General features: G+C 36.8%; 1 protein-coding gene across 1 annotated transcript in view; it reads right to left on the bottom strand.

The window, feature by feature from the left end:
- Nucleotides 1-26,143, bottom strand: part of LOC114650731 (cholecystokinin receptor-like) — a 196,794-nt gene that overhangs the window by 42,932 nt on the left and 127,719 nt on the right. The window contains exon 3 of the mRNA XM_028800544.2: nucleotides 16,295-16,556. Coding sequence (XP_028656377.1) covers nucleotides 16,295-16,556 — 262 coding nt within the window. The remainder of the gene's footprint in view (nucleotides 1-16,294; nucleotides 16,557-26,143) is intronic.

Raw genomic sequence — 26,143 nt, 5'->3', positions numbered from 1 at the left:
GCCACATATTTTTAATGATATTGTGAGCTTAGTGTGATTTTTAATTGTAAATCATTGTTGATGTTGTTACAAAGAGTGATTAATATGATACTTTACAATTATCTGACTCCAAATGTGAATATATGAAGCCAATTTAGCTCAGTACTGTATACAGTATGTATTTATGATGTTATATGGTACGTGCTACAGTGGAGCTCAGATAGTTGCTGGCAAAAATGGCGCTATTCTAAACATTTCTTCTTAACGTTATTTTTGCACAAACTAGCACACCACTGGTTTTACTAATTCAAAATGCTATCTAGTTAAAATAACAATGTCTATACATTAAAAAGCATATGAATATACTATCAATTTATGAAATATATTTATACAGTATAGTATGTCCTGTTGAAAAACACAACGTAGGCAGTATTAATAAAGGCAGAAGACAGATACAGCTTGTACTAACTGTTAACTAAGATTTGTGGTATAGGACAGGGGTCGCCAACTCCGGTCCTAGAGGACCACCGTGGCTGCAGATTTTCATTCTAACCCTTTTCTTAATGAGTGACCTGATTTGCTGCTAATTAACTTCTTTTGAATTCATTTTAATTGACTTGCTCTTGGAGACTCAGACCTCTTAATTGTTTCTTTTTCCTTAATTAGCAGCCAAACAATAATGACATACAAAATGAGCCAAAATAACTGGTGTCCATCATACAATATCTAAAAACAAAGAAAGATGAAGGTCTCAGGAATGTCAATCTGCTCAGGTCCCCAAAACATCTTAACAGACTTCTTAGAAAGTGAAAATCAACAATTTCAGAAATGTCTCCTATTGCACAATTAGAGCAGCAAAAAGCCACGGAATTAAAGAATTGGTTTAATCAACGACAATAATTGGCACCTCTTTAAGCAGCTGGTTGGAGTGAAACTGATTAGAGTTTGAGGCCCTGACTTAGTTGGTCTTCTGTTGGCTCCCTCACTTCACCTTTCATTTCTGTTTGGGTACCATTTAAGGAAGGAAATGAAGCAATGTAGAGGAACAATGAAGAAATTCAGGGGAACAAATCTTAAAAAAGCAATTCAATTAAAATTGAAAGTTAATTAGCAGCACAAACAGGGCACTCATTAAAAAAAGGGTTAGAATGAAAACCTGCAGCCACAGTGGTCCTCCAGGACTGGAGTTGGCGACCCATGGTATAGGAAGAAAAATCTGATGAGAAATGATGAAGTCTAGCTGTATGTAGGATTGCTAGCAATTTCAGTGCATGCATAAGATTCATCTTCTAGGCTTGACAGTATGTGCAAATCAAACCTTAATCTTATAAAAAATGCTCCCATGCAAAAGTATCTAATCAATTTAATATAAGAGGCAGAGACACAGCAAGTCTTTGGGGAGAGGAAGGCTTTAATTTTCTCTTCCTGGTAAAGTTTCACAGGGCTTAGGCTTACTTTCTGTCTTTTAGGAGCAGTCAGATGCCAGAGTTTTGTCTTCCCATATATAAAGGTATAGAAAAATTCTTGGATAAATTTATTAATCAATAAGAAAGGGTCAAAGGCCTCAATCTTGAAATTTGATATCAAAATAGCTTTCTGGCAAAATTTTTCACAATGCAAAAGTTTTATGGTAGTTTTATGTTGCTTTTAAAGTACAAAATTTTCATTTAAAGTAATTAATATATTTATTGTGTAATACGTTTTTCCATCTATCTGTCCATGTTCTGAACACAATTAATCTATTCTAGGGTCACAGGGTTTTAACATTGGACCCAAAACAGAAACCAATCCTAGATAGGGTGCCTGTCCATTGCTGAGCACATTTCACTCATTCAGACACCTACGCTGGACCAGTTTAGAGTCACCAAGTAACCTAATGTGTATTATTATTTAGTATATTAGAGCAAAACTTGCTGGACCTGGGGACAAGTCATGTACACTGAAGATGAATGGGCACACTGAACAAAGACCATGTCCTGCCAGGATTTCCCTAACTAAACTACAAAACATTTCTTTGTTGTTAAGCTAATCCAATACACAGGTATCATGTCATGGTCTGTTGTCTTGCTACAAAATAAAAGAAAGGCAGCAAAGAAAAAATGTATTACCGATATATATTTTCAAATGTCGGACTGAAGAGCTAGCAATTCAGATGCACTGCCATATAGACAAAGTGCACCTGCTTTTTTATGCCAACACTTCACTGCTACAAAAGTGCTGGCAAAGAAGGATCAGCTGATGGATCATAACCAAAAATACCAAAGCAAAGCCATTTACTGGGAATTCAACATAACTTAATGCCAAAACCAGAACACTAACCAAAATTGAAGTCTAAAAGGAATCACTACTGTTTGAAGCCAGAAGCACACTAAATACTGTTATAAATCTTTTTTGAAAAATTCACTAACTCAAACGGCGATATATAAGTCTACATGTATATAATCATGCAGTGTAACTTCTGGGGCCCCATTCGTAGCAACCAAGCAGTGTGTCATGGCAAGGAACTCCCTAACAAAATTGCACCCAAGGAAAATCAAAATAGCATAGCAGCAGAACAAAAACATGAGTAAAATAATTATTTATTATTATTTTTTAAGCATCCTGAGCCATAACATCTGGGTTCTGTTTTGTATTTTTCTCAGCTGCTCTTTTGTTTCTAAAAACAATTAAAAAATTATTTTAGGAATTTTAAAGGCCAATGAATTTAATGTTCACATTTATTTTTTCTTTAAACATATTTTAAGCATGTTAAAAATGAATTACTTACTCCCACAGTATCATTTTGGTTTTGTATGAATGCTGCCATTTTGAGATGTTTTGCATTTACACATGTCATATTCAACCCATGATGTCATTACCATGGCAGTATAAAGGTTAGCACTGTGCACTTCTTGGCTGTCTAAGTTTGGATACACCGTTAAAACTTTAGCATTCATTATAGTTATTATCAGTAGTGCATTTCGTGGTTACAAATTTGTTTCTGACATTACTACAATTAGTGTCTTACACCTTGCCTCTGGCAACAAATTCCCTTCATGCCTTTTAAAATTCCTTTACGATATCTCGATTTAGTTTTTTGATGACACAACCTAAACTTGTTTATTACTTATTAATCTCCCCGATATTCCCTTGGCTGTGATCCATTTTGTGATTCTAATCCCATTCAAAACAGCTGCTTTGTAGCACAGTCAGAATATATCTAGCGTCGATTAAACAGACTGTGCTGTGACATCATGTGCAATGACATCAGTGATCACATGATTAGCAACAGGTGTCGTCGTTATAAACAACTCAGGTGCAGATACGAAAAAGTATTGCAGAAATACACGTGCAAAGACATCACCACCGTAATAATAAAAATAAACAAGTTCAATTAAATTAAATAAAAATAATAGAAAATAGAGCCTGAGGGGCCAGAATCTTAAAACACAGTAATTGTGAATGCAAAGAATTGCCATACTCCTTATTAGGTCTTTGAAATTAATATAATGTTAGATATTTTCTTTATTTTGTCCTCCTGAAATAGGATATTCATAACATCAAAAATTCAGTGCTGCCTAAAATTCAACAACTAGCCTTAGTAGACATTTCATAATCCGTGTTTTTCTTAAATGAAATCTTATTTATACTGGCCTCTGAGTTGTGTTTTTTTTATTCTTGTAAGTTAATTATTGCTGCCCAGTGTCAAGGAGATGTAGTAATACAGTTGATTTAAAATAAATTAATTCATCCTGGAATGGGAAATAAACTAATTCCCAAAATGGTGCCCTTCTCAATCTGAAAAACCATAACAGCTTTGTCTCCAGATACTCTACAGTTCCTACACACAAACTGTAAACATTTGGAAGTAATTTGTTTCTGGATAGAACTTTTTAAACTTAGATACATAGAGACACACACACACAAGGTTTATATTCAAAGGTTCATATAACTGAAAGTTGCAAAGATTCACTATTTGCTTAAATTACTGTGCCTGATTCAGTTTAGGTTAAGACTGTAATAGCTGTTCCCATATGGATTATTAAAGAGATTTTCCATTTATCACTATTCATCAAATATTTTTTGTCAGCTGAATTAAAATCATTCATCATTTTATCCATTTGCAAGCCTGCTTAATTCACTTTAGAGTTAAAGTGATCTGAGCCTATTTCAGAGCATGGAATGCAAGGCAGAAACCTTGAATGGAGTGTCACAAACAGTTTTTTGAAAGTGCAAAGTAACTTATACACTCATTTTTCAACAAAAACCATAATACATGGAGAAAAACCCCACACAGACAACAAGCAATATGTAGACTTCACACAGACAGCATCCCCTCAAGGTGTCAACCCCAGGTGCCCATGCAATGTGAAGCATTAGTCTTTAACCATTGTAACTTTTAACTCTAAAACAGAAAGTCATCCACCATGAGCCAATCGCATATGAACAGCGGCTGGTGACAAAGGGCGAGTTTTGACATAGCATTTGCTGTGACACAACAAGCTGAATAAGGAAGCATAAAGTATGTGATGAAGAAATTGATTTACTGTGTGATAACAGTGACAGCATGATTGATTCTGGTTCAAAAGTTAGTGAAGCATACCAAGGTGATGACTCTGCTTTGAATGTGCTCGGTAACTTTCAAAGCTGCCGTTCACTGAATCTCCGGGGCTCAAGAGAGAAGTATTAGATATATATAATCCCTTGCAAAATTTCAGTTTATTCATAAATGATGGCATGTTAGGTGTAATCCTGACTGAGCCCAAGATACAGTATGTACACAGCAATTAATACAGCATGCCAAATTCCAGGCTGCATACGAGTCTGATATTGCTGATGCATTTCTTGATGCATCTTGTATATCAAGATATACAGTAATACAAACACTGGAAGTCGGAATGTGCTAGTCAACAAAACCTTTACAGAATGGACAAAAAAAAAAACATGAGTGAGTAACATTTCAGTTTATTTCTCAGGTGACTGCTTTTTGTTGACAATAATTCATCTGCCAATTCACACCTTTAAAAAGGTCATTTAACAATAAAGCGATACAAAAAAATAAAATTCTTGAGTTGGGAATGTCTCTACTGAACTACAGGTAGGTAGGTAAAGAGAGTCTGCCAACTGGTGAAAACTAAACCTACTAATGTGTTTTTGTATTTATTCTGTATTTATTAATGTAGCTTTTTTTAGTTTTACATTCACAACTCAAAATATCCAATATTGTGGGAATAATCCGGTGGCAGAATTATGTTTTAAAATATTGTTTCAGTCTTTCTCTCTCAAAGTAATTAGTTGAAATATCATACTGTTTTTGTTCGTAATATCAGCCATGTCATACATATTGCATATATAGTATTGTTGCAATAGGCTGGCACCCTGTCCAGGAACTCCTGCCTTGCATCCAAAGATGCTGGGATAGGCCCAGGGTTTTCTGAGATCCTGCTTTGTTAAGCAAGTTTAGAATATATATATATATATATATATATATATATATATATATATATATATATATATATATCCATCCATCCATCCATTTACCAACCCGCTGAATCCGAACACAGGGTCACGGGGGTCTGCTGGAGCCAATCCCAGCCAACACAGGGCACAAGGCAGGAACCAAACCCGGGCAGGGTGCCATCCCACCGCAGGACACACACAAACACACCCACACACCAAACACACACTAGGGCCAATTTAGAATCGCCAATCCACCTAACCTGCATGCCTTTGGACTGTGGGAGGAAACCGGAGCGCCCGGAGGAAACCCACGCAGACACGGGGAGAACATGCAAACTCCACGCAGGGAGGACCCGGGAATCGAACCCAGGTCCCCAGGTGTCCCAACTGCGAGGCAGCAGCACTACCCACTGCGCCACCGTAAAGCCATATATATATATATATATATATATATATATTGCTCCTAATCTCAGATGGTGTTTCTGTTGTTTTGTGGATGTCCGAACTCCTATGACCTGCTCCTACTCTGCTCATTAAGGTTTGACTGTTCTTATGCATGGGCTATTCAAGGCTCATTACCCCTAATCTTGACACTAAATGCTTGTTTTTCTTTGTTTCCCTCAATACAGCTAGGTGTGGTCTGCACGCTGATTCATGGTGTGGTCTGCACTCTGATTCATGCCTAAGAGTCCTGTTCTTCCTAAGCCCCCTTTATTTTCATGATCACACCTGTCTGAACACAGTAGAATCTATTTTCTGATGTTTCATATCTTTTCAGGTGCAAAATTCTGTCTATACATTTTATGTGCCAGAGATGGAGTCAGAGATCAATATGGCTGGTAAAAAACAACAAAGCCCATTATGGGAGATTTTGAATACAATACTAAAGGCATTAATTATAAGCACATTGTCTTGGAGCAGGGTATCTTGTGTGTGTAGACATTTAGAGTAAAAATTCTCAAAACTTAAAACTCACCTAAATTTCATTACAAATTGGCCCATTCTGGGCAAGAAAAGCATAAGATGAAACGTGCCAACATTCAGCTCAAATTTGTTCAGCAGTGATGACATAGATAATGTATTAAAAATTATAAATTTGTTCATATTCAGTATCTGGTTTTGATTATCATTGTTTTTATCAGAAAAAAACAAAATCAGATAGTAAACCATGTAGTGTGGTAAGGCCTCTACTAACATTAAACTCATATCCAAATCCGTTAAGTGTACAGTTCTGTCTGATTGTGACACAGTGTGAAGGACAGCTGGGTCCCATGCCCGGCAGGGACGCCCCTGCTGCATCTGTTCCGGGGGAGCCACCATGGGCAGCTCAATACCTCCCCCGGGACGCTTGGTGGCAGCCTCCCTGGTGGACGATGATTCACCAACCGGGCGCAAGGCTCCATGGGAGATGGAGTCCTCCACAGCCTGGTTGGGGGCTTGGATGGCCGCCAGGGGGAGCTGCATGGACTTTCCAGCCCAGCGGGTCAACTCGTCAGCCCCACCCGGAAGGTCAATTAGGGCCAGGTAATCAAGCACCTGGAACGCTTCTGGGTGGGGTATAAAAAAGGCCAGCCACCACCACTCGAGAGAGCCAGAGTTGGGAGGAAGGAGGACGAAGCTTGTGGTGGAGTGGTGGGAGAGAAGTGTGGTTTGTTGTGCTATATATATTGAAGTGCTTTTGGGACTGTGTTGGGCCTGTGGGACACGGGGAAGGCATGCCCCACGGCTGAAGAGAAATAAAAAAGTCTTTTATTTAAGTACGTGCCTCTGCCTGAATCTGTGCCGGGTCGGGTGCTATATAGCGCCTTTTACAACAGAAACAAACTGCACAGTAGCTCTTTAACCATGCCAAAAATCTAAAACTAAAACTGAAACTAATATATATACAAATAAAATAGAAATGTCTTTGTGAAATAAAAACTAAAAGTACATGATGAAGGAAAACTAAAACTAAACTGAATTTCCAAGATCAGAAATAATATAGAAATAAAAACTAATATTAAAAGGCAAAATTATAATAACCTTCATATCCTCTTTATCTCTCTCTAGATACTGTCCCTACTAACAAAGGCCCTGTATCTGCTATCTACTCTTTATTATCTAAATCCGCTTATAAATTTGTTTTTGTCATTTCTGTTTGGTCGAAAGACTTTTCCCATTATAACTGAGACATATGCTGGGACATTGTCTGTCTGTGGAGTAAGACCACTGTCAAAAACAACACATAATAATAAATGATGTGGTTTCACATGTGTCAATTACGCTTGCACTTCCAAAATTTATGCTTGCATCAGAAAATTACGCTTGCTTCTGAAAATTACGAGTACAATTCTCAGGCAAGAACAAACTGTCAAAAATACACCATTGCACGCACAAGACATTCGCTATTGAGGAAAAAACAATCGTTTTTTGTTACTACGCATGTGCCACAAAGATAGAATGCTGAGTTATTTTTGACAGAGATCGTACTTCATACTTAGCCTCCTTACAGTGGCTCCAAAGGGCAAAGCGTAGAAAAACAAAATAAAATTGACACAATGAAATTAATTAAACAATGAGAACATGCAATTATCAATAAAAAGTGAGAGCATAAAATTAATAAATTAATGGTGGTGCATTTTAAACTTTACATATGTCTTAGCCAAGTGTCCAGATGTTTGTTTTACGTGTGTAGGAGCGCAAGATGTTGCAGAATGTTCCCATCTTTCAGATTTTGGCATTCTTGGTCATAGATTTGCAGTTGGGGTGGTAGGCACAGAATTATGCCCCCCCCCCCTTGGAGAATATAAATATATACAAAATAGACGTAAAGATCGGGGGCATTGCACAGTACAAACATCTGAAGCAGCCCCCTAGTGGCACTGCTTTTAAGTGAGTTTTTTTTGCAGCTCAAAATTTTGCTATGGAGATACCGAGTAACACTGAGAATAATAACTGAGTGCAGAGAATGTTACACCCTTATAATGGAGGAATATTTAGAACAATAAATCAAATCACTGTGAAATATTACAATAAATACATAATGATATTAAATACGGGAGACTGGAAGTTCCCCCCATGTCTGCAGGGGTTTCCTCCCACAGTCCAAAGATATGCAGGTTAGGTGCTTTGGGAGTATTAAATTGTGTGTGTTTATGTATGTTCACACTGTGATGAAGTGGTGCCCTATGCTGGCTAGGATAGGCTCCAGTAGACCCACTCGATCCTGTTAAGGACTAAGTGGGTTTGAAAATGACGGACTGACATACAGTAAAGGAATAAGGAACAAAAGGCATATTTCCTGACCCTTTTAATTATTTCTACTTGCATTTCATGCTGTTATTATTTATTTAGCAACACATTTGACAATACTTTAATTTATTTTCATTTTACTTATTTAAGTAATTTTTTGTGTATTTATTCATGCATCCATCTAATTTCTAAACCCATTTTATCCTGAGCAGAGGCAGAATCACAGGGAAGCTGGAGTCTGTCCCAGGAAGCAAAAGGCCCTTTTGTTTTGTTTTCATCTGTGTCAATTAAATATCACATAAATGTCATTCATCAGATTACAGTGTGCCAACTTTGCCAGCCAGTATGACCCATGTAACCATGTGGGGACAAGGAAAACTCAACTGAAATTTTAAAAAGGCATCCAATCTTGTCACAAAGTTATTAGGTTTAGGTTTATTTGTCATATATAGGTTAACACAGGGTCAACATACAATGAAATGTGTATGACGAGAAAAACAAGTCACTCAGCCTAGATCTAATAAAGCTAAAAAAAAATAATAAAAATTTAAAAAAATTTTCAAGTTAAAAATAGACAAGCCACATAAAATAAAATATGTATGTTTTAAAAGAAGTTATAGAGCAATATGAGTTGAATGAGCAGCAAGTACAAATGACAGTTATTGCACAGATAATGTTTTATGAGTATAGATGCATATTCCATAAAGTGCAGATGCATGTTCCAGTCAGTATTCAGAGTGTGTGCAGGTACAGTTTGTGTGTGAGTATTGCAATTACAATTATTGTAATTAAAATTACGGTGGTCCAGTGCCATTTAACCCTTTGTAATGGCAATTAAGCATCACAGTGAAACCTATTCAATGTGAGACTGGTAGTCATTTTGGTCTGTGCAAAACTCAACTGCAACTTAACAAAGGTTTCTGCATTTACTCAAAGCTTTCACAACTAAGTGTGGTCCAACACCATTCAGCCTTTTACAGTGCCCATTAAACATCACAGTTAATTTCCTTTGTTGCCAAGTTTGCCAGTCAGTCTGACCCATGTAACCAAACTGGGACAGCACAACTCAGCTGCACTTTAACAAAGGTTTTAACTTTTCTCTGAAAATAACAGTGGATTTACGGCATACAACCCTGTATAATGCCAGTTGAACATCACTTTAAAATCTGTTCATTAGATATATGGGAATATGACAAATTTGCCAGTCCAGTTGACCCATGTGCCCAAACTTCAACTGCAATTTAACAATGGCATCATTCTTTTCTCAAAACTAGTGTAGCCTAATGCCAACTAACCCGCTGCAGTGCTCAATAAACATCTAATTCCATTCACTAAATATGGGAATGTGCCAATTTTGCCTGTCAATTTGACCCATGTATCCAACTCATATACTGTATAACAAATGCATCTGTCTTGTCACAAAGCTGTGAAAATGAGGGCCGCCCAACATCACCTAACACTTTACTTTGCATAATTATTGTGTCTTTATCGGTAGAGAATGCCTCGTGCGTCCAGTGATGTATTTTTGACAATTTGTTCACACCTCAGAATTGTACTTGTAATTTTCAGAAGCGCGCATAACTTTCAGAAGCACAACCGTATTTTTTAGAAGCAAGTGTAATTTTCAAAAGCGCAAGTGTAATTGACATGTGTGAAATTTAAATTTGACTTAAATTACAACTAGTTATTTTTTGAGTGATCTTACTCCATAGTCTGTCCTTCAAAAACCCAAATTATCATTTCTTGCCGGCTTAGATGTGAACAACCAACAACGTCGCAGACAACGATACAGCCGCAGGAGAAAAGACCACGAAACAAATCCAAACTTGAATCAGAAGACCCCTTTTTACTTTATTTGATTCCAAAACACCCAGGTCCATATCACTTTCTTACTGCAAAGTGCTTTAAGTCTTTAAAAAATGCTTAAATGATGTTTGTTTAGGGCGGTACGTGAAAGAATGATTAAATTCCAACAGATGTGATATTGCTGTCATCAGTTTGTTACTTTCATTGCAAAAACAAAAGGGAAAGGTGATGTTGATTTGATATAAAGTTTTGGACTTTTCTTCATCAATTCGTTTTATTCCTGCATTATTATTTGCATATGTGATGTTCAAAATTTGTGATTATATGCATGTTTGGTGGGGATGCATTAGGTTGGAGTGTTAATCACGCCTTGGTTATATGACAGTTAAATCACTGTTGCTTAAACAGGGAGATACCGTATAGTATACACTTATTTTATCCGATCTTGATAATAAATTTAACAGTTCATTCTTATGCTCAGAAATTTTAGTTAGGGGAACAGGATCATGTATGCTCAAATAAGCATGCATGCAACGTACTTGTTGTCAGCCAAATTTTCACATCTTTCATAACTTTCTTAAACTGCAAACTGTTAAATATAATGCTATAGCAATATGAATGGTTTGTCAAAAACTGACAAAAACCAATGTACACTAGCAAGTCCAAAGTGATATTTACATGTCAAAAATAAGTTGTAACCAAAGGACCATCAATGGCCTTCGGCATAACATGAAGCATCTAAAACATAGACTCAATAGTATGTATCTTTACTTGTAGTACAAAAGTAAATGTAACTTTTTCACTGTTGCTAATCAATCGTGTTTCCTTCTGCAATGGAATAATCATGTACTATTCTATAAAAGAACATTTCAAAACACGTGATGAATTGATATAGGACAGCAAAATAACATTTTATAAGAATGGTTACTTACCAACTGAAAAAAAAACTGCATTTGGGTGGCGTGAGGAGTCTGTGGTGGAGCCTTTGTAAACATTTTTCATTTAATAACGGGTCAAAAATAATAGTGAAAATCAAAAGCTCAATACTTTTAAATGCTGCACTGAGGCATGCTTGTCTGTAGCAAACTTTATCGTCTTCTCTTTATCGGTGGACAATCTGAACTTTTCACGGGTGCGTGTGGGCTTTTTACTTTTATTTTGGTATACTGATTCAGAATAGAGGGCTTTGATGTGGATAATGAACTTTGGATGTTAATATATCATTCGGTTAGAATGATTACATATAGCGAAGGATTAGTGTACTTCTAAGTAGTAAAAGGCCACAGTGCAAAGTAAAAGTTGAAAACACAATATAATTAATAATAATATAATTAATAATTTCCATCCATCCATTATCCAACCCGCTATATCCCAACCACAGGGGTCTGCTGGAGCCAATCCCAGCCAACACAGGACGCAAGGCAGGAAACAAACCCTGGGCAGGGTGCCAGCCCACCGCAGGGCACGCGCACACACACACACACTCACACACCAAGCACACACTAGGGACAGTTTAGGATCACCAGTGCACCTAACCTGCATGTCTTTGGACTGTGGGAGGAAACCAGAGTACCCGGAGGAAACCCACGTAGACATGGGAAGAACATGCAAACTCCACGCAGGGTGGACCCGGGAAGTGAACCCAGGTCTCCTAACTGCGAGGCAGCAGTGCTACCCACTGCGCCACCGTGCTGCCCTAATTAATAATTTTGCCACGGTAATTCCAGTACACGGCCATTAATGCAAAGACAGCAGTACTGAAAAAAATTTAGCTTGGCTTGCCCCCCTTGTCTAAACAACCCACCCCATGTCTATGTCACTGTTCCATCCTCACTATAAAACAATACAACTATATTTGTAATATTTTAATTTAGTTTAAGCGTCAACATTGATCTGTGTTGTTGATTGAAAGGGAAAGGTTAGGTTTGTTAAACAGTATTATTTTTTACATTTGCGTCAGACAGTTCACCAATGTCGTGTAAAGCATTATGCTTTTAATGACTGAAATATGATGAAGAAAACTGTTTTTGCAGTAGGGAAGTGCTCATCATTCTGCAAATTAAGACTGGCATGGGCATTAATTTGCCATAAAATTAAATCCATTTTCAATAGAGTCTAATAAATTGCTACATCTCTTCACCACATTCTAAATTCAAAACAACTCTAATATCCATGACCCAGTGGCACAGAGTAATCATCTCAAAGGCAATTCATAACAAACAGCAAATTTTGTATAATAAGCTGTCTTTATGTTTCATACCAGACTTTCTTGACTATTGTATATACTTAAAGAAAAGATGAGATTTTGAAATGCTCAATGAAGAAATATGACAACATACTGAAATATGCAATAGATCTAAAAAAATATAAATGTACTGGATTCCAATATGGAAACTGAAGAGTTAATAAATAGCAGCAGAAGAGTCTACTATAAATGCACTATATTAGCACTCACTATATTTTACAACAAAGATTGTTTATATAAGGTTAAGGGGAAAAACACTTAAAACTGTACTTTGGTAGAGAAGTGCATAATGATAATGTACTTAGTGTTGTGCTATAATAAATTCCACCCCTACAAGAATGTGCTTTTTCACAGAAAACAAATCAGACACTCTCAAAAAAGGAGGGACGAAAAAGTAATACAGAAATGTGACAAAAGTCAATTTTACTATATTTTATTAACAGTTTATAATAGTTATAAACCCCTGCTCTTTGCCCAGTAGCGTAGCGTGGGTGTCAGCTGCCCGGGGCGGAGGAAAATTCCACCGCCCCCTTATTTAGGTATGGTTCAAATTTTTACAAGATATTATTATTATTTATTGTGAAATTTTGCCGCCCCCTAAAAGTGCCGCCTGGGGCGGGCCGCCCCTGCCACCCCCACTACGCTACGCCACTATCTTTGCCTCAGTAAATGCAAGTTATCATCAATACACTAACAACCCAATTATCCTTCATTCACTCAGAATATGGAACCAATGTAGGAAGCACTTTAAGACAGAGAAGCTCTTATCTCTTGCACCTTTACATGACAACCACCTTTTTCTACCCTCTCAAACATACACAGCATTTAATGTTTGGAAAATGACAAGGATTAAACACTTAAGAGATTTGTACGTAGATAATGTCTTTGCATCCCACAAACAATTGCGCTTCAAATTTAACTTCTCATCAACACAATTTTTCCACTACTTTCAACTTAGAAACTTCGTTAAATGGAACCTGCCCAAGTTTCCTCACCTCCCACCTATTTATTTCTATTCCAGAAGAAATATTGATCAGTCTTGAAGACTCATATAGCATCTCTACAATATATTAAAACATTTTAAAGTCTCTACCTTTCAAAGATCCCACAGTACATTGGAGAAAAGACCTTTCACTTAATATTTCAGAAAAGGAGTGGAAGGTAGCCATGCACAGAATACACTCTAGTTCTATATGTGCAAAGAATTCAATTATTCAACTTAAAATCGTTTATCAAGCCCTTTTATCTCATTTAAAATTGCCCAAAATGTATCCAGGTCAAGATTCAGCATGTGAACATTGCAATCTAGCTCCAGTTTCACTGTGCCACATGTTTTGGGCGTATACCAAATTAACAACATTTTAGACACAAATCTTTGCATGCCTATTAGACAGCCTTGGTGTCATAATCCTAACTTATTAATGGCTGTGTTTGGTGTGCTACCAGACGGCCTTAAAGTGGAGAATGACAAAAAAACTGTAATTGCCTTTACCTCACTACTAGCACATAGACTTATCTTGCTCAATTTGAAGAATCCCACCCAAAATCTTTTAAAGTCAGTGGGTAACTGATGTTCTATACTACTTGAAATTTGAAAAATTTAAATTCTCACTTAGATGATCTGTTAAAAAGTTTTTTAAAATATGGCAGGATCTAATCAATAACATTTTAGATAAGCGTCTAAGGATACTCTTCATTCCTTGCTGCTTTTAAACATTTGTTCTGGTTGTTGGCTCTCCTATCTTTTTCTTGAGTTGGGATTAAATTTTGGTTTGTTAAGTTTGACTTGATTGTATGGAATGTTATTTGCTTCTAACTAAAATCAATAAAAACATGACAGACAAAACATAACAGATTTTACTAAGTTTCTGTTCAAAACAAAAATAAGACAATCTGAATAAGCCAAGTGGGAAAAAATTAAGTATATCTTTTTAGCTTCTATGGATCTGTCTGAAGCATTCAAATTTGTGGTAACACCAAGCCAAAAACAAACAACATTTGCCAGACAATTGCTAGTTATGCAGTGATATTTAAAAACACAGAAATGAAAGAACGATGTATATGATCTGCTCTGATAACTGATAATAACTTGGAATGAAACATTTTTATCAAACACAAAAACTGTACCAATGAACTAATTAATATGGAATTTCATCTTGACTGCACACATACGGTAAAATACTCTCATCCTGTTGTTATTTGAAGTCAGGTCTGCTTTTGCAGATTACATGCGCATGCAAAGCATAGCATGCCCTAGAGAATAATAACGCATTGTATTAGATCTTGAGAACAAAATGAAAAATGGCAAATTGGTACCACAGTTACCTTCTACTAACACATCTGATTATTTACAACTATAAAATGAATGTTTAAAGAGAAGAACAGAAAACAACATGGGTTAGAACAGGCTGTACATCAAGCAACTTTATACATACATGTAGTACTGAACATGTAGTTTTTATATATGCTGATTAAACTTTTATGTATACTGTAATGTATAACTTATATTTACAGCAAATAAAGCACAATAACCAGTGTGAATAAAATTATCTATGTCCCCCCAGTTTTTTCTATTTTCCATGATAGAAAGTAGTGAAATAGCCTAAAGACGTTAAAGCCCTATGTATACTTTTTTTTAACTAAAATAATAATCCACAAGAGGAAGTAATTTTTACTCTTCCTTATAAATTAAACCTTCAAGAGAAGAACAGCTTATTCATTTATTTAGGTTATGACTTTTCAAGCCAATCATTACTCTCTCTTTTCAGTTGCTATTTGGTGTATGTTTTATGGATCAAAAAATATGACAAAGTAATTTTTGTAACAATTCTCTATAACAAGCAAATTCTCTTTGTAAGCATTTTATCACTGACTTTAGCCTTTTCATTTCCCCCTGTCCCCTATATGCACACATCTATGCAGTGCCACCAACCAAATTTAAGAGTTCTGCATGAATGTATTCTATTTTAAACAATCTCTTCACTATACATCCACAATGGGGCTACAGCATCCGCCTCTGATTGAGGGGTTGTTCTCCCTTCATCTAATAGAGAAATTATTTACAGCTTTATTTTTTTTTCCATACTTTTTGCAGTGCTGGAAAATCTAAAACTATACAACATGACCTTGGTAAAAAGACCTATGCACAGATGGTATAAAATAAGCCTTTTGCTTTAATAGAATTTATTTCCCAAAAAGGATTTATCGATATAAAATATAGTTTTTGTTATGTCTCAGCATTTCAAGGACAGCATCAGACTTAGTGTACCATAGTCTGACATAAAAGAAAATTTCAGGCAGAGCTTGAACTACAGTATGTAGGTTCAGAATGTACTTCAAAGCTGAAAATGGCCTTTTGATGTGGCTATTGCTTGTTGACCACTTTAATTTTATAAACATAGATCTATCTGTAGTGAATTTGTTAAATCTTGTTTAAAAGATGTCTGGAAGGCATGAGCAGGAACATTTCAAACTGTGGGGAAATACACATTTTAAGAATTATCCATAAACTTTGAACACTGCTCTGTTTTTTTTTTAATTTCAGCTGATTAAAGAAATGATTGATATTAAAAATGCATATAAAGCAGTACTTACCAGGCTTGCTCCACCTGATTATGAGGCCAGGTAAGGCGACAAGTGTGTCCAATGGAATAATTTGACTTGACAAATGTTTGTAAGATGCTAAAAACAGGATAAGGGATCATGATGATGAGAGATAGGATCCAAGTGGCAGCAATGACCCGATAGGCATGAGATCGTGTCTGCCATTCTCTCGATTTCAGAGGATTACAAATGGCACTATATCGCTCAATTGCTATGGCCACCAGACTGAATGTGGATACACTTACAGAGATACCTGCATGACAAAAAAAAGGAAACACAATTAATGTTAACAGCCTGTTTAGTATTTGTTTAATTACTATTTTAAGTAAATGTAATTATACAAAAATTACAAATTAACTGTTAGTATTTTGAATTATACACTTTGCGATTTCCAAATTTGAACACATATTTGTCAATTAAAATCCAATTATCTCTTACAGAAAAGCTTTGACTGCTGCTCTTGTCATTTTTGTTTTGCTTATTTGATATAGTTAGGGTTTATAGTTGGGTTAGAGACCCAAGCAGCTGTAACCACTGCTGTCAACCTGTAATCAAGTAATGCAGACACCATATATTGAATAGCACTCAGTACTCTACTTTGCCATCAGAACCTGTGTTTAATCTGCAAATTGATCAGTGACGACAGTAATTTTAGAGAGAAGGAACTAATGCTCCTTTAAGTGCTAAGTGGTCATCTACAACCTAATTAGTTGTTTGCATTATTATTTCGCTATAAACATTCACACCAGTGGCCTGCTGGAGGTCATTTTGTAGGGCTCTGGCAGTGCTCATCCTGTTCCTCCTTCCTCAAAGGAGCAAATACCAGTCCTGCTGATGGGTTAAGGACCTTCTACGGCCCTGTCCAGCTCTCCTAGAGTAACTGCCTGTCTTCTAGAATCTCCTCCATGCCCTTGAGATTGTGCTGGGAATCACAGCAAACCTTCTGGCAATGGCACGTATTGATGTGCCATCCTGGAGAAGTTGGACTACCTGTGCAACGTATGTAGGGTCCAGGTATCGCCTCATGTTACCAGTAGTAACACTGACCATAGCCAAATGCAAAACTAGTGAAAAATGTCAGTGGCCTGTACTTCTTAAACCATTCCTGTTTTGGGGTCTTCTCATTGTTGCCCCTCTAGTGCACCCATTGTTAATTTCATTAACACCAAAGCAGCTGAAACTGATTAACAACCCCCTCTGCTACTTAATTGACCAGATCAATATCCCAGAAGTTTCATTGACTTGATGTTATACTCTGATTAAAAAGTGTTCCTTTAATTTTTTTGAGCAGTATATATACAGTTTAAGCCCGAGTGTCCTAGGTAATATGGATCAATGCTATCTCAGATAGCTGAAAACTCAGATAAAATGGATTGCCACTGAAATGAGTCTAACCGCAATACATATGACATGGGCCACGAACTCCCACACTGTCAGTCACAAAATACCCCCTGAGGCAGATAACCTTCCCACAACCTTAATCTTAACCATAGTGTAACCAGGCATTCCATGGGCATTTTGTGACTGACATTCTGAGCGTTACATGATGTTGGGGCATTACATGACTGAACTCAAAGGTATGACACTCTCCTCTTGGTTGTAGTGGTCACACTGTGCATAGAATAAGGGGGACAGACACAGACAGCATCACTCACAGTGGTCAGAGATGGGCTCTGCACAGCTGAAAGATGAAGGTCACCATTAAGCTCACCCCACAAAGTGCTCACCTCTGAGTCAGAAAGTGGAAAAAGGGAATGTGGGTGTGTGTATGTGTGTATGTGTCAGCCCTGGCCTGCTGTATACTACTGACCCATCCAGGGTTATTTCTTTCCTTGACCACTTAGTGCCCCAAAATACCCAAAAATAGAGTACAGTGATCCCTCGCTATATCGCGCTTCGCCTTTCGCGGCTTCACTCTATTGCGGATTTTATATGTAAGCATATTTAAATATATATCGCGGATTTTTTGCTGGTTCGCGGATTTCTGAGGACAATGGGTCTTTTAATTTCTGGTACATGCTTCCTCAATTGGTTTGCCCAGTTGATTTCATACAAGGGACGCTATTAGCAGATGGCTGAGAAGCTACCCAACTTACTTTCTCTCTCTCTCTCTTGCGCTGACGTAGGGGGGTGTGAGCAGGGGGGCTGTTCGCACACCTAGACGATAGGGACGCTTGTCTAAAAATGCTGAAAGATTATCTTCACGTTGCTACCTTCTGTGTGCAGCTGCTTCCTGAAGCGACATGCTGCACGGTGCTTCGCATACTTAAAAGCTCAAAGGGCACGTATTGATTTTTGACTTTGTTTTTCTCTCTCTCTCTCTCTCTCTCCCTGCTCCTGACGGAGGGGGTGTGAGCTGCCGCCTTCAACAGCTTTGTACCGGCGGTGCTTCGCATACTTAAAAGCCAAACAGCCCTATTGATTTTTGACTGCTTGCTTTATTCTCTCTCTCTCTCTCTCTCTCTCCTGACGCACACTCCTTTGAAAAGGAAGATATGTTTGCATTCTTTTAATTGTGAGACAGAACTGTCATCTCTGTCTTGTCATGGAGCACAGTTTAAACTTTTGAAAAAGAGACAAATGTTTGTTTGCAGTGTTTGAATAACGTTCCTGTCTCTCTACAACCTCCTGTGTTTCTGCGCAAATCTGTGACAAAAGCATGACAATATAAAAATAACCATATAAACATATGGTTTCTACTTTGCGGATTTTCTTATTTCGCGGGTGGCTCTGGAACGCAACCCCCGTGATGGAGGAGGGATTACTGTATATTAATTTTATAATGTTAATGTAAATTAACAGACATGTGCACATTATAATATGTTACATATTCCCTATTGATTTTTATTTTTGTAATTTTTACTTAGAAGGGCTTGTTTTGCATGCGTCTGATACAGACTCAGATCCAATTAAGACAGCCATAATACATGTGTTATATTCATCCATCCATTATCCAACCTGCTATATCCTAACACAGGGTCACGGGGATCTGCTGGAGCCAATCCCAGCCAGAACAGGGCACAAGGCAGTAACAAACCCCGGACAGGGCGCCAGCCCACCGCAGGGCACACACACCCACACAATAAGGACAATTTAGCATTGCCAGTGCACCTAGCCTGCATGCGTTTGGACTGTGGGAGGAAACCAGAGTATTTGGAGGAAATCCACGCAGACACGTGGAGAACATGCAAACTCCACACCCTGGAGGACCCGGGAAGCGAACCCAGGTCTCCTTACTGTGAGGCAGCAGCGCTACCACTGCACCACCGTGCCGCCCGATGTGTTATATTTGTTTGATTTAATTATATATGCAACATTTGGACAATTCACAGCTCCCATCCTGCAGTTGCACTTAGCAGTGCAAGTTCAGTGTTGCTACACTTAAGTTCTTAGGAAATACAGTACCACTTCAGAAGACAAGTATAGCCAGAAACCATTATGAAGCTGCCACAGTGCAGACTTCTATGCTATGCTGTTGTCATTTGTAGGGGTGAATTTCTACTACAGTACAGTAAATTCCAGCCAATACTATACAGCTTCAGAAGCACTGCTATGTAGAGTGCTCATGAACCTCAACTGACATGAAATGGGCTGAGCCACAGCTTACAAATACTACTTTGAAAGAGCTCATATCCAGAAGGCAACAGTTTTCGATCCAAATCTGCAAACCTTTATTATCGGAGATATTTATGACTCCATTTTAGGTGGTGTTATGACACAACTACTGTTCAGAAATAGTTGTAACATTTGTATCTGAAAAATCTCCGCAACTGAGAGAAAGCTTCCCTCTAATCTGAGAGAAGTGTTTACTGTACCCAAGCTTTGGAAAATTCAATCTTCTACTTATTATATTGATTTTAGAGTAACAGTATGATATACATTTTTCAAGTTATAGAATTAGAAACAAATGATTCTGGAATTAATTATCAATTAGCTACAAGAATATTAAAATGGATGGTGTGGTCAATAATTACTTTATAGAGCTCTATTTGATGACAGTTTTATAAAAGGCTGCCATAATCTGAAAAGTCTGAGGTGTTCCTCATTGATTATGTTTAATTTTAAGAAATACACACCACTGCATTCCTGACTTACAGTAAGTGGCCAAAAGTTTTGGCAGTGATACACATGTTGTGATTTGTGAACTTTGCTGCCTCAGCATTTTCAGATTATTTTTTTACATGTTTTTGTGGTTTACTGAAGAACAATTATAAATATTTCATAAGTTTCAAAGGCTTTTATTTGGAAACACAACAAATATATGTAAAGAATCAGTATTTTCAGTGTTGACCCTTCTTCTTCACAACTTCTGTATTTTGCTCTGGCATGCTTTATATCAGCTTATGGGTCAACTTCTGACTGATGGTGATCCATTCTTGCCTTTTAGTGCTTGGAGTTCATCACAATTTGTGGGCTTCTGCTTGTCCAGCCACATTTTGAGAACTGACCACAGGTTCTCAAAGGGATTAAGATCTAGGGAGTTTCCTGGCCATGGGTCCAAACTTTCAATGTTATGATGTCCGAGCCACTTCATTATCATTTTTACCTCATGACATGTTGCTCCATCATGTTGGAAAATACACAGATCATCAGCAAATTGTGCCTGGATTGTTGGGAGAAGTTGCCCTTAGGGGATGTTTTGATATCATCCTTTATTTCTGGCAGCGTTCTTGGACAGAATTGTGAGTGAGCCTACTTCCTTGGATGAGATGCAACTCCACACATGGATTGTCTCGGGATGCTTCACTGTTGGCATGAAACAGGACTCATGGTATCGCTCACCTTTTCCTTCTCCTGACTATCGATTTTCCAGATGTCCCAAACAATCAGAAGGAGCATTCATCCAAAAAAATAACTTTGCTGTTCAATCCTTGTACTTCCTGCAGAATGTCATCTTATTCTTGATATTTTTCTTGTAAAGAACTGGTTTCTTTGCTGACCTTCTTGACACAAGGTCGTTGTCCAAAAGTCTTCACCTCAATGTGCGTGCAGATTAAGTCACACCCACCTGCTGCCAATACTGAGCAAGCTCTAAATTGGTGGCAACACGATTCTGTAGCTGACTCCTCAGGAGGAGATGGTCCTGGTGCTTCTGGACACTTTTAGCTGATCATTTTGTGCTGGGGCAAAATAAGTAGAAATGGGTTTTTGTGATAAAGTTAACTTTGTATGCTAATAAAGCTCTTTGCAATGAATTAATATGCATCTGATAGATCTGCACAATAATATAAAAACAATGTGAATTGCCACCACAAAACTGAAGCCACACATTTTTCAAAACACATTTGTGTCACTGCCAAAACTTTTGCCCACTACTGTACTACAGTAAGTCAAGATTCTTCCAATTGAGCAAAATAAGATTATGAGCTAGCAGCACAGTGAAGGTTATCCCTTTCTGGTGCTCGTTAAGCAAAGATGCTTCATCCTGGACTGTGACAAAAAGGACTATTAGAGGATGGCCTTAAATGGCAAACCTGGAACTGATTGATAGATAAAAACTATAGTTTATTGTAGTTCATTATAAATAAAGGACACAGCCAAAACAAACAGTAATGAATGTGGATGCATGAAAACATCTCTTGCAAATGGTGGTCTAAGCCAAGATAAGCTTTTGAAAAAGATGCATTTAAGTGCATACTTTTGAAGCAAATTAGTACATTTCTCACAAAAAACTGAGGTAGAGTGCATTCTATCTTGGACCAACTTACATTCAGTTTCTGAGAATCAAATTGTGAGGCTCTGTTCCCTGCATTACCACAGATTATTTAAAGGCATATTATTGTGAAAGCATTGGTATAGTTTTCAAACACTACCTTTATCAGTAATGGTTCTTTGAAAAACAAAAGTACAAAATGCAGGCAGGTTAGGGAAGTGAGTTATGTAGCTTTTAGCAAAATCTTTATCTAGCATCCTGTATAATTGAAGACATGTCCTCGGGAAAGGGTATGTTCAAAGCACAGATGCCTATATGTCATCTGAATAGACATAGTCTGTAAATGTCTTCATATTACACAAGCTACATACAGCCTACTGTGCGTTCATTTTTCATGCAAAGGAAATAAATTACTAGTTTGCAAAGGTGTGATTCTACAGTAACATTTCTGCCAAAGTGTCACCTACACATAAAGCATGATGAGTGTTGAACAACAGGATTTTAACTATTACTGCAGTAATTTGAAGATATACTTGCATGCAAGTTATGAACATTTGCAACTTAGTAATATATGTTAATGGTCTCTAAAATTGGGTCTCTTTCAGGTCCACATATACACTGAAATTGAATTTCGGTAAAGGATTTGTTTCTTAAAGAAAGGGTTGTTTATATAAACCAAGAACAGAAATAGGAGAAAATGAAGATTTTACTGTGGATTGCAGCAGCTTTAATCTTAAGACAGCGTACCAAGCAGTAATTACTGTGTGCAGCTGACACCCAAAGGAACAAGCAGTATAGGTGCCAGCACTGTTACTCTACTTCTCCGATAATGTTACTTACCTAGTAGGAAGACTGAATGTTTTGAGTTTCATAACTATAAAAATTAATGGTTGATTAACTACAGGCACCCCTTCTTAAGGTGGTTTATGCTTTTCAGACTAATATTTCCAAAGTATACTCAACATTACATATAGAAATAAGAAGGATATTTCTTATTTATTTAATTTCATTAATGCCTTAAATTTATGAATGTATTAGTTGTCTAGATACAAGGGTATATCTGTATATTTTTGCAAATTGTTGGGAAATGTCCCATTTTTAAACTTTTATGTGGTCAGCATTTTGGAAGGGGCTTTTGTTAAGTCAATTTAATGCTAAAAATCAACCATTGGTTATAACATCCACGCTGAAAAAAAAACTTTGGATATTCCACTTTGTCATGATCAGTGCGTCAACTAAATCTTAGATTAAACTATTTTGATTACTCACAGTACTTTTTTTCTTAAGCTTTTTTATTTCCCAATATTAGTGCCTACTTGATACTATTGTTTTTAATAATTTTCGTTTCTAAATTTTGGAATACTACTTATAATCTTCTACATATGGTTCAAAGATAAACTGAATGCACAAGCATTCAGATGCATGTAAATGTTTGTCCTAATTCAGTTCCTTGCTAGTGCAGGCTGCATGTTATTTTTGTGGGTTTCCTCAAGGGCTTTGGTTTCTTTCTAACATCAAAAGACAAGATTTTATGTTGATTAGTGACCCTAAACTAGCACAATGTCAGTGAGTGTAGGAGAGAGGTTCCCTTGTGATACTCTGTTATCTCATCTAAAGTTGGTTTCTGCCTTGTGCCCATTAATTTCCAGAATACTCTCTTCACACTTTTCTACCTGTATGGGACAAATCTTTTATTATCATATTGTGTTACATTTTGACACTTTTTTATGCAAATATTCAAAAAGATTGTTAACATACTGACAGTTTTGCATGCAGGCTTTGTTACATATCAATAACTGGTCATGTAAATCTTCTGCTTATGAAATCATTGCAGATTGCTTGCACAGACTCCTTGAGAAAAACTGATAAATGAGGATTAAAACCATAATGTACATGCTCAGTCAGTTCTCTAGTGATTTACGACTAATCTTAAAATAATTATTATTGACCTTAAAATAATTAAAACAACTAATCACAGAAAGCTCGTCATCAGTTCTCAGTTCCTTCTACAGGTGCACAGTACAGTCAATGATCACTTGCTGCATCACATTGTGGTACAGCACTACTCAGCTTAAGGTCATAAAGAACTGCAATGGGTGAAGTTGACTCAGAATATTACCAGCATCCAACCAGCTTCTGTTCAGGACATATATAACAAAAATCCTTAGATAAAAAAAGATTTCACCCATCTTAGCCACTTTTCTCACTCCTCCCTTCTGGCAAACAGTACAGAGCAACTGGCACTCATGCATAGATTCAGGGATAGTTTCTTTCCACGGATCGTAAGTTTACTGAACAACAAATCACAGCAAATTCTGTAACAAATATTGCAACATAAAAAATTCTGTGTGTATTATTTACATGTTTTATTATACACAGAGGGTCAGAGGGTCACCCTCTGGGTTCCTCCCAGGTATGTAGTTCCACCATGGACCGAGAGGTGGCATTGCCACTAACTGTGTTGTCTTCCTTTTCCTCCACAGCACTGAGAAACCGCCCAGTGAGGGCAACTAACTCTGCTCCTTCGAGTCTCTGGGCCATAAAATCATGACCACCCCGAAGGAGGCGTAACTTCACAAGTGAGCGACAGAGAGATGGAGCTCCTTTTTACACACACACATATACAGTATATGCTTTATTCTGCATATACTATTTGTATGTGTGTGTATGTGTCTTTTGTTGGTACTGTATTACTGTCACTGTTGTAAGGAAACATGCAAGTAAGAATTTCATTGTACTATGTACACCATAAGCAACAAGATGTAGTTACTAACTAGAATGGAACTTTATCTGAGTTGCAATTTATTTGATTTAACCTTATGATCTGCATAAGATTTTTATATGAAAAGAAATGAGAAGGACTGACAGCCTTTAGTTTTCCCTGTCAGCTCTCACTACTCATGTAGTGTGAATCATGTTGAAAAAAGATTGGAACAACTGAGGAAAATCTAACAACTCCAATACTTACAGAACTATAAACAACTAAGTTCTCATTATGTTATTAAATGTGGAGGCCTATATATTTTGTAAAATAAAATAACAACAAATAAAATAATTTACGATTTGTTCCATATTTTTAAAAAAAATGTTAATTTTATGAGATCTTTCTTTGCACTGTATTTAGTTAAAAGACATCCCAATATGTTGTACAAATCTTGTGTTACAGCTTAAGGCTCATATACTCTTTACACTGACACAGTAGTCATGCATTTGCTTACTGCAGAGCAAATTAGATTTCTTTTATTTATGATGGTCATCCCTCTGTACAGCGGATCAAACATTAGATGTGTGTAAGGTTTCTATGCCCTTTCAATGGAGCACTTTGCCTGTGCTTTACACCAACAGCATAAATACATTTCCTATTTGGACTCTTCCAACTGTTTCTATTTTTGTCTTATGCTAACACTCTTCTTAGTAAGTACTATAATGGAACCCTCTTGTCTTACTCTGAATAACAAATTAAACATGGTGCATAGAACTAAACTGCAGAGAAAAAATTTGCATTGTGAAATATTTGATTAAAATATACTCTATTACATGCATTCCCATATGTTCTGCAATTGTATAACTTTAAGAAAAAGATAAAAAAAAATAATGCCAGATGGTGCAAAAGTATTTTTAAAAATACTGAAATTTATTCAGTTCACTTTAATTAATTTATAAGCAATTCTGATAATTCTGTTATGAATTATTCTGTTATGTCATTCAGTATTTACAGATTATAAAATATATATGATTGAAAATGTCAATAAATTAATCATTTTCTCTTCTTTATTGTGTCACAAATTCATTTTGGAAGTACACTGGTTTAAAGATGTTCTCAAAATGGAAGCATTATTGCTTTGAATTATTTACAATAAATCCAACATGACAAAAGCAACCACCTGACAGTTTTAAGAGAAAGCATTAAACCTCTGCATAGCCTTCTGGCTATACTGGAGTTGTTTTAAATGTTTTTAGTTTATTAGAATTGTAAGAACAATCCACAGTCAATCAAGATTTAAATTTTAACTGTGCTGTACATAATGTGAAACCCCTTCCAAGTCAGTTTGCATTTTCTATAGTCTTTTCTTCAGCACACTTCCCACTTACATTTTACTGTAACAGCCTCATTGACACATGGATATATACTGCACTTCTATTAGCATTTGCCTTCAAATATATCATTCTTCATTTTAGCGTGACTG

This window comes from Erpetoichthys calabaricus, chromosome 4 (assembly GCF_900747795.2).
Source record: "Erpetoichthys calabaricus chromosome 4, fErpCal1.3, whole genome shotgun sequence".
NCBI classification, from domain to species: domain Eukaryota; kingdom Metazoa; phylum Chordata; class Cladistia; order Polypteriformes; family Polypteridae; genus Erpetoichthys; species Erpetoichthys calabaricus.
Note: the sequence above shows the minus strand (reverse complement) of the source record. Positions and strands in the feature narration are given on the sequence as shown.